This window comes from Acromyrmex echinatior, chromosome 7, assembly GCF_024713525.1.
Source record: "Acromyrmex echinatior isolate Ae372 chromosome 7, ASM2471352v2, whole genome shotgun sequence".
NCBI classification, from domain to species: domain Eukaryota; kingdom Metazoa; phylum Arthropoda; class Insecta; order Hymenoptera; family Formicidae; genus Acromyrmex; species Acromyrmex echinatior.
This window is the reverse complement of record NC_141858.1, coordinates 9,219,804-9,238,288: the sequence shown is the minus strand read 5'-3', so window position 1 is coordinate 9,238,288 and position 18,485 is coordinate 9,219,804. Positions and strand designations below refer to the sequence as shown.

Below are 18,485 nucleotides of genomic sequence, written 5' to 3'. Positions count from 1 at the left end.
TACGCTTATCAATGTTTTTATTATAAAGTTGCAGTCATTGCACATTATACAATTTTTACGCATTAATTTCGTGTATTTTTTTACACGAAAGTTACACACTCATTAACACTATATATAGAAATATTACAAACAGGTACAAAAACTACGCTACTTTAATTTAACTGCTATCTTATACTACCACTCTCGCTCGTTTTCTCTTTCTCTTTCAATCACAACCACCTATTTGTTTATCTAAATGCCATGTAAGCGTTAGAGCTTGGTCTTGCTCGCGTGGAATGAAATTACGTTCGAACGCAGCGAACGATATACATATACATATAATGTACAATTACACCATATCGTAATCGGATGAAACCTCGACGATGAAATTCTTAAAATGTGTGGTGTACGACAAATCTAATTCAAATTTATCAAACATTTTTTATATAAAAAATATTATAAAAGAAAAAGAATTTATTATTGAAACCACATCCATGTTCACATGAAGATAAAATTTTTTAAATCTACATCAAATTCATCTATTTGACGTAGAACTTATTGAAAACTTTTAACATCGGAAAGAAAAAAAATTTATCGTTGAAACTTCGTTCATGTTTTCATAAAGATGAAACTTCATAATTAAATTTTCGAAAGTTACGTCTTACGACAAATACGTCTATTTAATTTTATCGAAACTTTTTAACATCAGAAGAAAAAAATTTATTGATAAAATTTCGTCCAAATTTTAATAAAGATGAAACTCACAATGAAATTTTTTAAATTGATGAATTACGACAAATTTATTTGAAGTTATCAAGAATTTTTAATATTAAAAAAAAAGTATTTATTATTGACTTATTCATATTTTTATAAACATAAAACTCAATAATGAAATTTTGATATCAAAAAGAAGATCATCGTTGAAACTTCATGTTGTAATAGGAGATAAAATTTTCGGAATCTACGATAGATTTGCCTATTAACAATTTATTGAAATCCAAAAATATATAATGGAAAACAAAATATCATCATCGAAACTTCATCCATATTCTATAAACATTCGAACATTCTCTTATGTAAATTTGGAATCCTAAAATTGTCAACGTAAAAAATTGATACCAATTAAAATTAGAATAAATTAGGGATTTCCTATTGTTAATTAGCAATATCAGTCGATATATATATTATATAATACACAAAAAATTACACGAGCTAAATACGATTTCATAAAAAAAAAGATTCTCAAAAAACTTTACATAATAATTACGCATAAAGGAGTAGCACTGAATGAGTTACAGTCCTCGAAAGATCGCTATGAGATCGCGTGTCTTATCCTTACGTAATCTACATGTTAATCCGCTACGTTCTTATTTTATCTTTGACCATTCTTGGCAGTGACGATTCGTGAGCTTCGTGTTAATTTAGTTCCTATCGCGGACGGTACGTGGAAGCTGGCGCATATTATTTGTGTTCTGTATTTTTCGAGAGTTGCAAATAAAAAGATCGAGAGATTAATGGATCATTAAAAAATGTTTATTATAAAATTGTTGTGGCGCCGTTAGACATGTTAGGCGAGCGCTAATTTAGTAATACACAATAGTCGTCCCCGGATAAGCACCTTCTATCGTCGGATTTAATCGGAATTTTTCTTGCTTGTTATGGCTATTTTCTTGTAAATATGCGGACATGCGTAGAGTAATATTAAATAACCATTTGTATTTGAAAAACTTTTCTATGCGCATGCCTATAGGATGGTCCCACATTATGGTTCTAAAAAAAAATAGCCTTTGTACATTGTATATGTACAGATATTTGTACACTTAAAAATTACAGTTATGTACAAGCGCATTGTATAAAAAAGGTACATCATCGTATAAAACACAAGTATTTACAAAATCTCAGACTGTAAAAAAAGTTACAGGACGCAATTATTTACAATGGTCTAGCAATAAAAAAAGGAGGTGTGTACTTGGCCGCGTGTATATTATTTAAATAGGAGATCATATAAATGTCCCAGGAATTTAATCCGCTTCGAGAAGCGATTCGGCATCCGGAGGAGCGGTGCCTCCGGGCCGTAACGCCACGAGGTGTGCTTTTTTCCGGGGCGACGCCGCGTCCTGTCGTTGGACAGGTTGACAAATAAAATCGTTGCCCGTCAACATTTTCTGGCGCTTCGAGCACGAGACAAATTCATACACCAATGGCTGTTCTTGCCTAGAAAAATTGTTTAGTCGCGTGTCGAGTAACTTGGTGGCATTCATGAGATCAAGATCCTCGTAGAGCTGCTCCACAACGATATCGTCGTCGACGATATCGATCTGCTTGGTTTCATCATACGTAACGTTCTCATCGTCGTTAATTGTCTCGTCTACCACGGACCCACCAGTCTCGGAATCCGCGTAGCTCTCTGCGTCATCGTATGCCTCATCGTGTTTGTCTCCTTCGTACTTCATCTCACCCCGTTCGAGGAACTCCAGCTGTTCCGGATTCACCATGGCTCGCTTGATCGCGCTCGGATCCTTTCTCGACCATTTCCGCACCTCCTCGTCCATCTTAGTCACTTTCGACGGATGGATGGCCCAGAGACAACCCTTTCGTTGACTACCATTGCCGGGTGGCTTCTCAATCTTCTCGAAACACTTATTCAGCGACAGATTGTGCCTCACGGAGTTCTTCCAACCAGTTGGCGCAGTCGTGAAGTAGGGGAAGTGCCGGCTGCATAAACGAAACGGGAAAATGGGAAATGAAATTTGCGCGAATCGAAATTTTCATTAACAAAAAAAAATCATATATTAGGTATCAGAGAATTATTTGGTAATTGACACTTAAATTATTGACAATTAAATTTATATAAAATTGATTAATAATATTCGGATAAAATTCTAACAAATTTCATTTTCTCAAGAAATATGGCTTTTTTTCGTTATTTTGAAAAACGAGACAATCTGTAAATTAGCTGTATTTTAACATTTGTTTGAAATGAAAAAATTCAAACGAAACATGACTGCAAGGAACGACAGTTATTTTATAAGCATGGTCGATTTTACAAGCATGGAGTTGCAACGACAAGAAATGAAGGCAGGTGGTAAACGAAGAGAGCGAAGCCTGCCGTCGATTTCTAGGGGGGACTGTACCCCGGCGTGCCCCTGGTTGTTCCAAGGGCCCCGTACAAAATGGCAGCTTCTCGCTTAGCTCCCTTTCTGACCCGAGAATAAAGAGGGAAAAGACAATACTTTTGCCCCTCGTATACCTAAGCGTAGAGTAGGGGACCTCGCCAGTCCCTTTATCCTTCCGGCCAAATGGCCGAAAATAAGCCAAACGGACGACACGTTATTCATAAAAAGTTCCTTGTCGTTCATCTCGAAAACATTATTTCTTACGACTCACGTTCATTGTCAATTATAATGAATAATATATTAACAAACAAATTCAGAGTAAATGTTTCAGTTTCAATTTTCAAAAGCGCGAGAAAAAAAATTCGAAAAAAAATTTATTAAAGAAGGTATTCGATCGAAATTATTTTATTCAAAGCTAAACTAAATGAATTCCTTTCCGATATTTTTAAGAAAGTCACATAATTAGATCTTATAAAATCATAAAAGTAGTTATTTGCAGCAATACAAATTTTCAAGCAATAGGCAAAATATTAACTTGGGGCGCACATTTGAAAAATGATTAAATTTAAACAAAATTTTTGTCTCTTGAAATTTTTGTCTAAAAATTATTTAAATATTAATTAAATATTTAATTATCTAGCAATTTATACAAGAGTTGATTAAATATCTAATGTATTTTTCTGTATTAATAAATTTAAGAGCACTCACCACATGAAATTGTAGATTTCTGAAACTGGCAACGATCCTGTTTGGCTGTTCTTCAGTGCCATCGCGATGAGACATGAGTACGAGTACGCAGGTTTCGGATAAGAGTTGTCACGGTTCCCTGACATTAACTCCTTCTCACGCTTTGCCGCCTGTATCATGACCGTCGTCGTCGCACCTGTACTGACGTCGTGCACATTATTGTTGTAGGACATATGTTTGCGAATCTGCAACGCCTGGGCACCTGGATTAGTTTGCAGCATCTTGATGTCCTTGGCTGTGTTTGATATGGTGCTTATTTTAGGATGCAACCTCGTCAGTTGTATCGTCGGCGACGAGATGGCCATATTGGCACCGGTTAACGTCCTGGCGCCGACGTTGCCCGATGATGATGATATCGGCACCTCCACATTCAAGGGTGTAAGCGACTTTTGAGTCATGTCCTGTTCCTCATCATCCGTCTCCTCGTCTTCCTCTACCTCTTCCTCTTCCGTTTCTTCTTCTTCCGTCTCGTACTCCGTCTCATTATGCTCGTTATCCTCAACTTCGATCTCTTCTTCCTCCTCGCTTTCATTCTCTTCATCGTTTTCAGTTCGTTCGACCTCACTTTCGTTCTCCGTCTCATCTCCCTCGTTTTCAACAGCGTTCTCCTCCACGCTCGCTGTTTCCAGCATCGCTGCGTCGCTATTTGTCGCGGGGCTGCGGATAGGCATGTTACACGGTAGTATCAAATTTGGATCCAACGTCAAAGCCAGTTCGCTGTCACTGTCCAGATTCAATTCTTCCAGGTTGCTATCAAACACAGACATAATGTTAGAGTAAGAGCACACGATAGACAAAGGGTACTTTCCGTTCATTCAATGACACAAACATCAGTCTATCTTTCTTGACATTCAATGAGTACCAAGATAAAACGACATTACAGAAGCCACCCAATGTATTGGTCGATTACTATGTCGTTTATTCGGAAAGTTGGCAAATGTATGTAATCGCGCACGATACAATTGTTATTGCTTTCCATAAATAATACAATAATCATATTATATCGACATTTTGTTTGTCATGTGCTCTTTAAACTTTTTATAAAATTAATTAAAATTAAATAAGATTTTCTTAATTCAATTTAACTTTCGATTCAATTTAAATTTCCAAGTCTCAGTCAAAAATATTTCGAAATCCTGAATTAACACATTCTTTCCTCTTTTTTACCTTTAAGCAACGTTTACTGGTACTAATAATATTTCTATTTCATGGTTATTATAAATAGAAAATTCGAAGGATTCGTTTTACCTGTTCGAACTGCGGCTTTTGTCATTCATGGCAAGCGGATCTTCATCGGGTTCCGTCAAGACGTCGTCGAAATCGAAGCCAAGGCCTGGACCAAACCAGCCGATTTGGCTCGTATTATCGCAACGCCGAATACCCATATGTAACATCTCTGGACGACCCTGGAAGGCGTCCGAGATGCTGTCACTAAACAGACAGTCCCATGGATCCCCAGACAATCCCTGCTCCATCCCGACGGTGCTGTACGCATTTACGGTATCCAATTCCATTCACTCGACTGCAAGAAGACGAATAATAACATTTTTAGAAGACTGTCCTTAGAAACTTGCCAAATAATGTATAACTAAATTGCAACTCGTCGCGAATTATTCGCCCAGAGTTTTATTTTCGTAAAAGCGATATAATGAAACCCCGAAATATGAAGTTTGTCTATCGTGAAAGCGAAATTGTACTTTTATAGCTCCATAAAGAGTCTAGCTATATTATATATATGTATAGAGAGAGTTGTAAAACGATATTGTCTCACAGAATTTTTATATATACGTTGAATTTTATTGTATCCATTTATATCTGATTATATTTTGTTACATCATCTCTCCGAGACTATGTCGGAGACTATATATATTATGTGTTTGTAGGCAGTCATCTACGCAATTTTATGCTACAGCGATTGCATATCTGAAAATTTTCCATCATTTTCTTCCGGCCATCATGGAACTTCTATATATATATATATCTCAATGAACGTGCGTGATTTTTTTAGCGATACCGCGACATATTTCGGAACAACATTCTTCTCATATAGATCGATCATTTTTTCACAGAATGCTTCTCCATTAAAGGCATCTAAGATCAATGTCTACGGCACTACGAATCGCTCTGTTGAGGAATAATAGCTCACGCGAGCACGTGAGAGTTCCTGAGAGAGTTTGTCGAACGAAAGCAGGTCTGTTCTTCGAAATACCGTGCTTATCCGTCGATCGAGGTGATTCAAGGATCAACCTTTGTATCTCTCAATTCATAAATCATTCTCGACGGCCTCTTTGTGTTTTAATAAAAAAAAATACAAGAATGTATTATAAATAGAATGTATTATCAATTTATAAGAAGCTGGCTGTGTAAAATATTCATCTCTGATTGTACAAGAATCTCAACAATTACGTCTGACTGTACGCTTAAAAAATTCCCACGTTATCTCACGTCTTTATCAACGTCGTAAGTTGCAAATATAGCGAGTACCTAGAATCGGTGGCTTAGTGTCTCACTACGCTAGGTAAAGACGATAGATTCCCTATGTACGAGAACCTCGCGTATGCCTCGCGTACAATTACAATTACACGCAGGCTGCTGCATAAGTGTGTGTATATATATATATACATATATACGTAGGTAGAGGAGAGAGAAAGAGCGTACGAGGATCTTGAACCCACAACCGGCTTGTGGGTGTGACTAAGTCCATAGTACTACAGTTGGCTTACTATATGCACGGCTTACTATATGCTTCGTAGTAGAGCCACCTTCCTCTACGCTCGTCCCCGCAATTCTTTTTTTTTTCCTTCCATCCTCCATGTGCCTTTCCATGATTATCTCACATTAAAAACTAATAACGAACAATCGACGAGCTCTGACAGTGGGAACGCCGCTGAAATGAGCGAATACAAAAGGGATTCCAATTAGAAGAGAAATCACGTGACAAATCTTATTAAAATTTACGCACAAAATCGTTCGTTCAGAGAAACTTTGTGCGTAAATTATAATAAGATTTGTCACGTAAAGTCCTCCAAGTCACACGCCTATGTATTTATATCTCATTTCGAGCGCAATACAACACATCTGGAACGAACAGATTCTTTTTCTCATTCACGTACGAATAGAGACGAGTATCCAGTCGACATTGATTCGAATATTCCACCGCGTAGATTGTGCGTAGTCGCAACATCCGGATTTCACGATGGACCAACCGTAGATACACACAACCGCGCCGTCTCCGTTCGGCCCGCGCTTTTCGCCGAGTATCGATCTGATACGTCCATCCCTCCTGTCCCCTTCCATTCCCCGGTATCTTCACCCTGTCCCCCTGACATCCACCCTCGTCGTCCTTCTTCCTCTCCCCGGACCGCCGGCCCAGTATTTGCGAGCTGCAAGAGTGCGCACCCCGCACATACCATGCACCAATGCCGCGCCCAGGTTCGTCAGGGTGGCACCCTAAACACTCCCCTATCCCCGTTACCCCGTTTGAAAATTTACCCCTCTCTCTTTCTGTCTTGCTCCCGATCTCCCTCCATTCCTTCATCCCTTAGTTTCCCCGGCGCAGGCTGCTCGTTACCCCTTAATACCGCTCGCTAGGGGCGAATTAATGCTTCTATCTTTGTAAATAGGAAAGCAGATATTGGATTTTGTATTACCCGTCATTTTTAGCAAATTTGTATACGACTCCTGTGCTTCCACGAAAGAATCTTTTAATAATTACTCTCATTATCGATAATTCAGTGGGAAACGTTAAATACAAATATAAATAGTTTTAATTAATAAGAAAAACTCATAGAAATCATAACTGAAAATTTTATCCAATGAAGAATATGTTTGCGATTTAATAAATAATTTCATCTTTTTTTAATCTGTAACGGAAGTTTTTTGTTCTGCTAAAAGTGTTAATTTGAAAACGTTTTGATATGCACGATGAAGCTTTTAATTTCATAGCTAATTCGAAGGCGGCACGCTACTGAAATCATTTATTTCCATCGGTCACGACACCGTTCTCGATGGATTAATACTGATATATGTATCATTGAAATGGGACAGAGCGACTGGCATGCACAATGACGTGTCTGTGCGCACGTCGCATCGACGTACAACGCGTGGCATCGTACGCACGTGGCCGCGCGGAATTGGCGCGAAAAACTCTTGTTGTTGACGTCGCGTCGAGGCGACGAACGCACATAGTTCACGGAGAGTCTCACGTACGGTGACTCACGGCATCGGTAATGTTCAAAAAAAAAAAAACGTTCTTTAGACGCGCAGTATTTTTCGAGACGTGCTATTCGCACGTTTTTAACGAAAAACGTGCACGCTGCAAAAACTTGCTCCGCATGCCCCGCTTCTTTCCTTGCTCTCTCTTTTCTTTCATTCTCTCATAAGAAAAGAATGGTTTCGCTGAAATGTCTAAAAATTTAACTACTCAGATAACATGCATGTTGTATGAGATATCTAAAACGTCATCTTTTTAGTCATCTTTTAAACGTAGGATATTTAAAAGATATCTTTTAGACGTATTTTATGCAACATAAATGTTATCTGGGTAGATACAGATTTAAAAATAATTCTATTGGACTTTTAAAATAATTGCATTGAGTAAAAATCGATCAAGAAATGTTTGATACAAATAAGCGAAGGAGACTATATTTGGTCAAAGTGAATCTTAATATTTTTGTATGAATTTTACAATTTCCAATTTAAGCAAACTGTGCGATTATTTGCAACATAGTAAATTGAAGCTAAATATTATGTATAAATATTATAAATTGTCAAGCAATTAAAAATAATTATGTAGAATGCTCACAAGTTGATTGTTTAAAATTTTTTGTAACATTAGACTATTCTCTAAAATCTTTAAATTCGAGTTTTCATTTTCTGATTAATTTATGGTTGGACTTAACTTGATGCTTTATCTACAGGCATTCATGATGATGTCATGGATGAAGCTCATCGAATGAAACATCAGATTAGCTTAGAGTAAATTATTACTCTGAAGAATAAAATCTCACTCTTAGGGTCGTATTCATAGTCGTGACAACCTGAGATCCGATTTAAGCTAGGTTTGTGAATCAGTCTTTCATTTGAAAAACTCTTCTCAAGCCACGATTTAATAAACTGAGTTGGTTCAAACTTAGATTCAAACCTAGCTCGCCTGAAATGAGGATCAATTGTGAATCAATCTACGAATATGAATACGGACTTTTAAGATAGAAAATGAGCCACTCTTTTTCAAGACTGGTTCAATTTTCACTCCTTAAAGTGAAAATTCCGCTCCAAAAAATTTAGAGAGTAATATTTTATTTTTTATATAACAATTTTTCAAGTAATGTTAATTAGAGCTACAAGGTAGAGAATTTCTCTATTTTGTAGCTAATTAATACTTAAAAAATTTATCGTAGGATGAAATGAAATATTAGCTTTACTTATTACACTTGAAATTCTTACATAATTTCATTTTGATGGTCCAACAAGACTATTCAGATCTGTATCTAGCTAAATTTTTAGATACAAGCAAAATCATTCTTCCTGCAATTTGCTCATCACGTATATTATCAGGAGTGACAAACAACATTGGGACGTTTCATTAAAGCCGTGTTCAAATACTGACACAGCTTATCGTGTCCACGAGATACTTTTCGGCTGTTCGCGCTCATAAGCTCGAGTTGTACGATTTAGAAAGGAGCGACGAGCTATCCCTTTCTAGATCAGCATCGACTCCAACAACATACTTACCGCAGCTAAACGAGATTATCGCAGCGCGCCTCGAACTGTACACGCGATTACTTCGATTTCATTTTCCTATGCACTAAGCATATCCGTGAGATATAAGCCGGCAGACATTGGCGGTCTCTCGGCCTCTTAAACGTAAACGGGAGTATTGAGATTAAAGGGAGATTTATGCATTAATGATACTTTCCCAACTCGATTATGAAAGTCCGTGTAATCGCGCACCTGAAACGGATGTCTCTCTCTTCGGTTTAACGTCGATCTCCACGGTGTGTTTACTAATCCCGTCTTCTACTAATTCGATAGATACTAGGCTTAGAGAACTTTTTGCTTTCACTGGAGGATGAGCCAATCGCCGGGGTTCCTTTCGAGATCTTGCAAAATTTCGCACGTAGCCATGAAACCAAACATATACACGCCTTTTACAATGAAACACGTTTCTCAATGTACCCTCAATGTGCCCCACAGAAATTACAATATATTTCTGGCGCGTCTTAAAATGAGCAGCTCGACGGAATAAGATCAGTCGATTGTATCATGAATAATTTCTATCGATAAAATTGTGAAATTTTAAGAGTGTGCAATGAGTTTCATGGAAAACGTTGCATTATTCTAAGATTAGCATTCTTTCCCACGAGAATAGGTTGCTTAATGTTTTCACACAAATAAAAACGTGCTGCTAATTGTACCGCAAATTGCAGGCACGTATTCGATGCAAGAAGCCAAGGAACAGAGTTATGATATCGTAGAATGTCATCATGACTTCATTTATCATTTATAAATAGAATCCGATTGAAACTTTTACCGAAAGTGAACCAAACACTCGGCTACATCGTCAATTTCTACCGAGAATGAAACCAAAATTAAAAAATAGAAATCCTATAAAGATCATATGTATAGACATGCCCAAATATAATATATTTTTTCTTCATAAATATCATAATTTATTGAAACAATAATTACACATATCGAAATAAATATTTATGAAGAGCTGTATGATTTCAGTTGAAACTGACACGTAATGAGTTTCAGTAATGCGTTTTCAGTTTCGGTAAAAATTTCGATCAAACTTTATTTGTAAGTGATAAATTAATTTGGTCTTACTTTCAATTACTCATTAGATCTAAATATAAACCAATCATATTAAAGTACCTTGCGACAGTTATTGTTGACAGTTGTTTTTTCTGTTGAATGCAGCATTATAATTGTTACAAATAACAAATGTAATCACGATGACGTCTATGATATCAATTCTGAATTCAGTAGAGAAAGCAGGTTTATTGTAAAATTCTTTAATACGATTCGTCTCAGTTTCTCACCGGATCTAAATGTATAAGTCAATCATAGAATCCGAATCATGCTGAATGCAGCCAATTAAATTGTTTTAAATAATAAGTGACAAATAAAATTATAATGATTATCTTATGTCATCACGACTTCCGTATATTTCTATCTCGGGAAACACGGCTGTAAATAGAGAATTGGGCGTTAGATTTTCTGAGGCTCGCACTGCGAAAGTGGCCGCGGCGAGCGTTTCCATTCCGCGTTCTCGCTCGCGTCATCGCTAAAATAAAAGGTTCGTAATACAACAGCGAAAGCACGAAAGCACAATGGCGCGTTAACCCCGAGCTGCGCTGTGCCGTTACGCGAGCGAGGCTACGGCTAACGACGCGAGAATTGCCGATTGTTTCGCAAATACGTTTCGCGAATGAAAGGGAGCCGAGGGGCTCTACCTCTGTCGGCCGAGGATGCCTCCGAATCGAAATGCGCTTCTTCCGCTGCGCTTTATCAACGATCGCCTTCTCTCTCGCCGCGCGCGATGACTTTCTATTCCATAAATCATTTATAACGCTCACCGCGAATAGATATTTGTGTAGCAAAACCAATAATTACATCGGCGTATTTACATGTAGCTATTTATTTAGAGACTACTTAAACTTAAAAGGTGGATGAGACCAGTCGGGATTCAAGTTAGAATCTCATCAAATTTTCGAATTCGTCACATGCAACTTTCAAGAATCTTTCAAGTATGCTAATATTATGAAAAAGGAGAATTTGCTTCTTGGAGAGCGGCACTTTTCTGAAAACAATTCTCGGTAAATTGTAATTATAACGATGCAAGCAACTGCGATTCGTCAGGATTGATCTTTCGGTGACGCAGAAGCAAATGGAAAGCTATGCGATTTTACGCAGTAAAATCACTAAAATTATATACTCCGCGACGAAGTGCTGTTCTTTTTTCGATTATACAGACCGGGAACTGCGTGACTGATCGGCATGTAATTTTCGTAAAAATGTCCAAAATTACCGTGTTATCTTAAACACTACTGCTGCACTTCATTGTATTACTAGGCTGTTTAATTATATAATAGGTTTGCTTTTTATGGCTATGCTGGACTGTGCATTAGAATTTGCCTCCTTGTTTTTAACAAGTATCATATACTTAGTTTACTTTAAATACAAGAATGTTTACTTTTATCCGTTACAATCTGTAATCTTTCTAGGTACAAGAAAAATTTCACTTCCTCATTTCGAATCCTCATTTCTGCTCAAATGTCAGTTTTTATTATTAAAGGTTTTAAAGGTTTAGGTGTGAGTTAAAAAAATCTATTTAATAATATAATAGAGATGAAAAGAATCATGAATTTTTTTTTTAAAGTAAGCAAGTTTGTAATTTTTTGTCAAAGTTTTTTTTACTAAAACAATAAAAAACTTGGACTGGACAGAAGACTACAAAAGGTTCTCTTTATTTCTTTGAATGGATTTTCGACCTGCAAAGAAAGGTCACAGCACCATACAGAAGGTTATTAAGAAAAAAAAAGAAACCTAATAAATCGTTGTGGGTGTGATAATGTATTATGACAAAATTTATTGTGACTTCGGCAAGTTTCTTAGCGAGCGTATTAAAAAAAACTTGTAACGGCTCACATTACAAATCCCTTGAACCGATATCGGAGGAAGTCAGAGGAAGCGTATTACTCCCATGTGCCCGCAGATAATAATTTCCTCTTCACCGGCCATCTTTTTTACCGCGAGCGCATCTTGCGAACGGTAAATGAAGAAAAAAAATTCATCCAGAGGAAAGAAAGAAAGAGAAAGAGAAGATAAATAGTTTTTACGTTCTAAAGCTGTGCCCTCTAAGACAAAATAAATTAAAGCAAAGATGATACAGAGAAAATTTACAAAAACTAAACAAAATTAGTTAGAAAAAAAAAACAATGAATTTTATCAAAAATAAAATAAGATAGATAGATAAAAGCATTTATTTTATGGTTCTAGGGCAGGCCCTCTAAGAATATAAAAAAAAAATACAAGATAGTAATGAACATAGGGATACAAAATAATAATGGCTGCGTTCAGCAGACTCAATAATTGAGTGAGCTCGCTGCTATTGATGTATTCTTCCAGATCTAAAATGCTGATTGAATAATCTAAAAGAATACGCCAATAACAGCGAGCGCTCACTCAACTGTTGAGTCCGCTGAACGCAGGCTTTGATCGTGAGTACAAAATAATTGACTATAAAAAGAAAAGAGTGGCATACAATAAAAAACTAAAAAGATAAAAATAAAAATTGAGAGTAGAAAATAAAATGAGACAGAGACAGAGAAAGAGAGAGAGAGAGAGAGATATTCCGTTATATTTGTCCGTGTTCTGAACTCCTTTTTTCGCCTTCGTTTCTTTATTTCTTCCGAAGAGACTCACAGAAATAATCATTCGAGAACACGAATGGGACATGACGAGAAAAGGTATAGAGGGAAGAATGAGAATTTCGGCTATACCTGCAGAACCGTGGTCGCTTCCTGCGGTGGGCATATGGCGAGAAGAGAAGAGGCCAGAAGGGATTCGGGGGTGACGGGGGTTTCCCGGAAGGTTCTCACGGTCAATAGCTTTCCCGGTGGCATGCGGCTGAAAAGCGCTCGGAGGGGCTGCCTTTCCCTCCCTCGTTCCCCGCCACAGCCCTTCGTCCTTTTCCGTCCTTGCCCGCAGGCTATATTTGTATTTGGTATTTTGTTGCTTCCCTTTTGTTCTCCGACATTTCGGAAATCGAAATAATTTTCCATTTGTCTAACTTTTCTCAAACAAATACTGTAAATGGAAAACTTACTCCATGGAGACTTTGACTCCATGAGTATCTTTGGAAAAAATGAATAACAAAAGACGAACGGTAAGAGGGAAAGAGGAAGAGCCAAATTTAAATTCGGCGACGTTATTCCGGCAGCCAATTAACGTTCGCGATCCTCGCGAAATTACTATTCGTGGCTATCAATGGAAATCGATACTGCCGTTGGCGGTTTCGGCGACAAGGATTGACCAACGCCGCTGTCGCCAGCTTCAGATAATAATTACGCGGGAAACGTCACGATACTGCGTTCATAGCAAGAAGTTATAAAGAGAGCCGTAAAGTAAACGGAAATTGGAAACCGTGTGTTGACGACTCACGCGTGTTGAGTCGACGAATGTTCCTCGACGAATCCGCAGTTTCCGATTTTGTGGAAACAAAATTTCTTCCACGAAATCTTTGGGCTTGTTTCTTAATTTTCCTGAACTGCACTAAAATTTCCCATCTCGTTTCTCAGCAAACAAGCTGACGTTATTCGTCATCATTTTGACGAAAATAACATAAAAAAAAGTTTTAGTGCAGCAATAAAAAACAAACCTGAAAGTCTCACGGAAGAAAATTTTTCCGCAAAATCGGAAACCGCAGAGTTTTATCAGATATCGAACACATAAAAAACAAACCTTTTGTTTCTAAAACCTCTTCTCCTCCCAATCGATTTGACATCGAGCAGTGAAAAAGAAATAGAATGCACGCGACAAAAAATATTTGCAATTGTAATATTTTTTTAGTCCCGAAACACAATACGTGTAATAAGTTTTTACTCTAACTTTTATTTCATAATCGATTATTCTACTCATATTCGACCGTGATTAATCCATTTTTAAAACTAATTTTTTAAAATTATTACATTGATTGTGTTTCGGGATTAATGTAATTACAGTCATATTAATATAACATTGAGAAAAAATGGTCTGATTGAATTAAATAATAATTCTGATGGAAAATGGACGAATCAGAATTTTCAGACCGGAATATAATTATTCCAGTAAAAATAAAAATTCTAGTAGATTTTACCAGAAATATTGTATTAACCAGAATTCCAGGTTATCTCAACTAGAATTCTAATAAATTTAACTAGAAATTTTTGATTCGTCCATTTTCAACCAGAAATTTTTTTCAGTGTATATTTTTATAGAAAAAAATGAAAGACAAACCTGAAAATGTTAGGATCTTCAAAATTAAAATTATTTCTAATTTGTTACCGTTAGAGATCTGCGCATTAATTTCCGAAATTGTGCGCAGATATAATCTGAGATAACTCCCAAGTAAAGCACAAGATTAAAATAAATTATCTGATTGGTCAAATTCCAATCTCAAATGCACAATCTTCACAAGGAAACGAGCTATATTGAAAAAATGATACTAAAAAACTAATGTTACTAATCGAAGAATCACATTTAAAATACTCCATAGATAGTCACTTGGGATTCTTGTAGATTCCGACTTGAGTCGGAATATTAGACTATTTTAACTTAGATATCAAATTAATTTCAAAAAAAGTTTCAAATAAAAATTGTAAAATTTGGAGAGGATTATCAGATAAACTACATAGATTTTGAGAGTCCATTTTGAGCTCAATAAAATTCAGATTAATTTTTTTCGGATGGAAAAACTTGTTTTAATGCAGATTCATAATCTATAAAAAAAAATAGCTTATCTGATAACCCTTTTCAAGTTCTACAACTTTTATTTGAAACATTTTTGTCAACAAAAATGCATTGCTCATAAGCGAATGCTCGACATTTTGGAAATTTCGAGCATTCGCTTTACGAGACAGGAAGTTCTGAAAATTTCGAGAAACTTTCGACAAAACGGACGGGAGGATGTCGCTCGTAATTTTAAGGAAGGCGATCGTTGATTCCCTTTCTCATCCGCGCATGCATCACTCTTCCTTTCCCCTTGGAATATTTGCATATTACCTCTCTCTCTCACGATTACGCGCACTTACTTCTCATTGTCTGTAACTTACTGGACCTACGCGTGTATCCGTTTACCCATCTCCATTGGCCGCCAAGGGACTCTATGTCACGGAGTGCATAACGCTTTCTTTCTCCCTTCCCTCCGCAGCCCCTCTCTTTTAACCACACACCTTCAATGCATTCTCACACACATGCGGACGCACACATTCACGCATCACGTACATATCTCATGTCGTTTTTGTTGCGTATGCATTCTCCGTACATCCGTCAAATTGGTTCGTTCGCGTTGCTTGATATCTCCCAAAATTTTTGCATTTTAAACGATATAAATGTATATTCAAGCGGAAAAAAAAGAGGAAATTCTAACTACAAAAAGTGCAAGCAACGCGAACAGATCTAATCGCGTGTATTCTGTTTTTGTGACATACTGTTGTTTTTCGGGCATTCTCGTGGCTAATATAAAGGTGGCTGGGCCACCTATAATCGGAGTAATATCAATGTAAGCTGTAAGAAATTGATCATAGATTTACTCTTCTCATAGAGTGATTGATCGTTTGATTTTTTACGCCTTACAAATTACTGTACATTATTACTCCCATAAGGTCTGTTCTTTTCAGTTAAACTTTTTTGTACCGTTCATCTTTTATCTTTTTCTTCTTCAAAGTGGATAGAAAAGAAGAAACGTGCAAAAAGTTCAGCTAAAAAAAATAGATTTATTGTAGACGATCCTTAATAACTTTCTCTCTCCCTCTCTCCTTCCTACTCTTCTCTCTCTATCTTTCTTTCTGGATGCGTTCGCTTTTGCATTTTAACTTCTAATCATTATTTCATCCTTGATGTTCCTCAAATATTAAAAAACAAGGAAAATAATGTTTACAAGCGCCGAGCGCCAAAGCAAATGCAACTCCTCTCTTTCTCTCTTTTTCTATTCTCTTATTTTTCTTAATATCTAATTTTATTTTTCTGTTAGTTTCATATCTTTTTTCCTTTTATCTTAAAATCATTCCGGTAACAGTTTCACATAGGAATATGCTTGGCTTTTAGTTCTAGAGAATGCAATCCTGGAACACATAATAGCGATTCTCTCTCTCTCTCTCTCTCTTTCTCTCCCATATCACGCACTCGCTCTTCCCGCCGAAACTTTACGGCGCCGTATTCCCGCGCCCATGAATCGTTCATTCACGCCGTGAGGGATTTTGACACAAGAAGGACGAGTGTTTATGCCGATTTGTTTATGTTTCTAGCCGACGGCAGTCGTACCGGCGTATCGCCCGTCGCGACGACGCGAGACGCGATTACGATCGCGACGGCCGCGAAAATTCAGCGTCGTCGCGAAAATAACCGTGAATCGACCAAGCTGGAGTATCGGCGACAAACGCGAGAGAAGCGAAGGCGATTATTTTTCCTCCGATCTCGCGCGCGAGGAGAACATTCACCCAAAACAGAGTCGCGCACAGATCGAGAGAGAGAGAGAGAGAGAGAGAGAGAGAGAGAGAGAGACGCAAACGGGTGAGCGAGAAAAGGAGAAAAAAACAACATTGTCGATCTCGCTCGTCGTGTCCGACTCATTCCGATATATCTCATTTCTTCTGACAGAACAGAAGAGCGAAGAGGAGGAAGAGGAGGAGCGCGCGCGCGCGATCGAGAGCCTGCGAGAGACGGGACGAGACGGAATGGATGGATGGATGGAACGGGACGAGACAAGGCGAGACACATAGGCAACAACACTTTTTCACGGAGCAATATTTACGCGGCGCGCGATATAATGGCGCCAGACCTACCGTATATCGATACTGCGCGTCCAACGTTTTCCGAATCACACTGTCTTGTCCGCGTCCGGCAGCACTTTCACACATATATTTACGGCGGCGAGTCGCAGTCGAAAATTTTCGGCGCAGCGACCATGTATAAACCGTACACCGACACGGGTCCCCCTTGACGGAACTGAGGCAACGTTGGTTGACACGAGCTAGCCCGTGAACAAAGACCAAAAGATTTCAAATCCCGCCGCGCCGATTGGCCAGCCACGGTCACGTGGCTCGGGCGCTCGGCCTCTTATTGGCCGACTGCCACGGGGGTGCGAGGACGTTTTGAACGATGCGCCGCAATGCACATGGCTGACAAAGACGAGACTTCCCGCGGGGGAGTCGAGCAGACACAGGATCGCGCGATCGCGCCCCTGATTATCGTTTTGTCACTGATGAATTAAGAATTCTCGACGGATTTCCGTTGATCGGAACACACACGATGACGCGGCGATGAAGTGAACGTGGCTTCAGCGCGCACTCCGGTCTCTCCCTAACCTTCCTCACTCGAAAAATGGCCGAACCCAAAACAACACCGCGCGCGCGGAAAGACACTGACTCGCGATGATGGCACGATGTTCCCGCGACGTATTTCTCAGCCGTCCGTGCGACACCACGCGATTTTTCCACCGTTCACTACGCAACGCGCGCCAACGCCGTGCTCGTTCGCGAGTTCTGTCTCGCGAGCGCGGCGAATAATCGCCGTGCCGTGAACGAGATTGAAAACGACGGGCGAGTCCATTGCGGCCACTACGGAGGGGAGTCGGGCAGCTGCCCGGTTAAGAATGAAACACTACGCAGCGCCGATAATGGCGGGAAGGTATACACACGCGCGCACGCGGCACATGGATGTTTATCGACTCGGCCGAATGCACACCGCGCACTTTTCCTCACCGCTCTTCCTTTCGTCTCGTTCTCTCCTCTTCGCTCCGAATTTCGCGCGAAAAATCTCATCGTTTTTTTTTTCTCCTCTTTCACTCACACACACATACTCTCTCTTTCTCTCTTTCTTTCTCTCTCTCTCTTTCTCTCTCTCGCCACTATTCCTTCGATAACGTCCTAGGTATTT

The 18,485-nt window shown here is 38.5% G+C and overlaps 1 protein-coding gene across 3 annotated transcripts; it reads right to left on the bottom strand.

Annotated features, from left to right (window-relative positions):
• On the bottom strand, positions 1-18,389 carry jumu (Forkhead box protein N4 jumeau). Of its 3 annotated transcripts, XM_011069971.2 has the most exons (5): positions 6,956-10,406; positions 6,582-6,729; positions 5,091-5,364; positions 3,804-4,592; positions 1-2,694 (listed from the first exon to the last, which is right to left on the bottom strand). In XM_011069971.2, exons 3-5 carry the CDS (start codon positions 5,354-5,356, stop codon positions 2,001-2,003), a joined length of 1,749 nt encoding a protein of 582 aa, XP_011068273.1. In that variant the 5' UTR covers positions 5,357-5,364; positions 6,582-6,729; positions 6,956-10,406; the 3' UTR covers positions 1-2,000. The 3 variants fall into 3 exon arrangements, with proteins under 3 accessions (XP_011068273.1, XP_011068272.1, XP_087264131.1); XM_011069970.2 differs by lacking the exons at positions 6,582-6,729; positions 6,956-10,406 and adding an exon at positions 17,393-18,389; XM_087408005.1 differs by lacking the exon at positions 6,582-6,729.
• Positions 18,390-18,485: the final 96 nt, after the last annotated feature.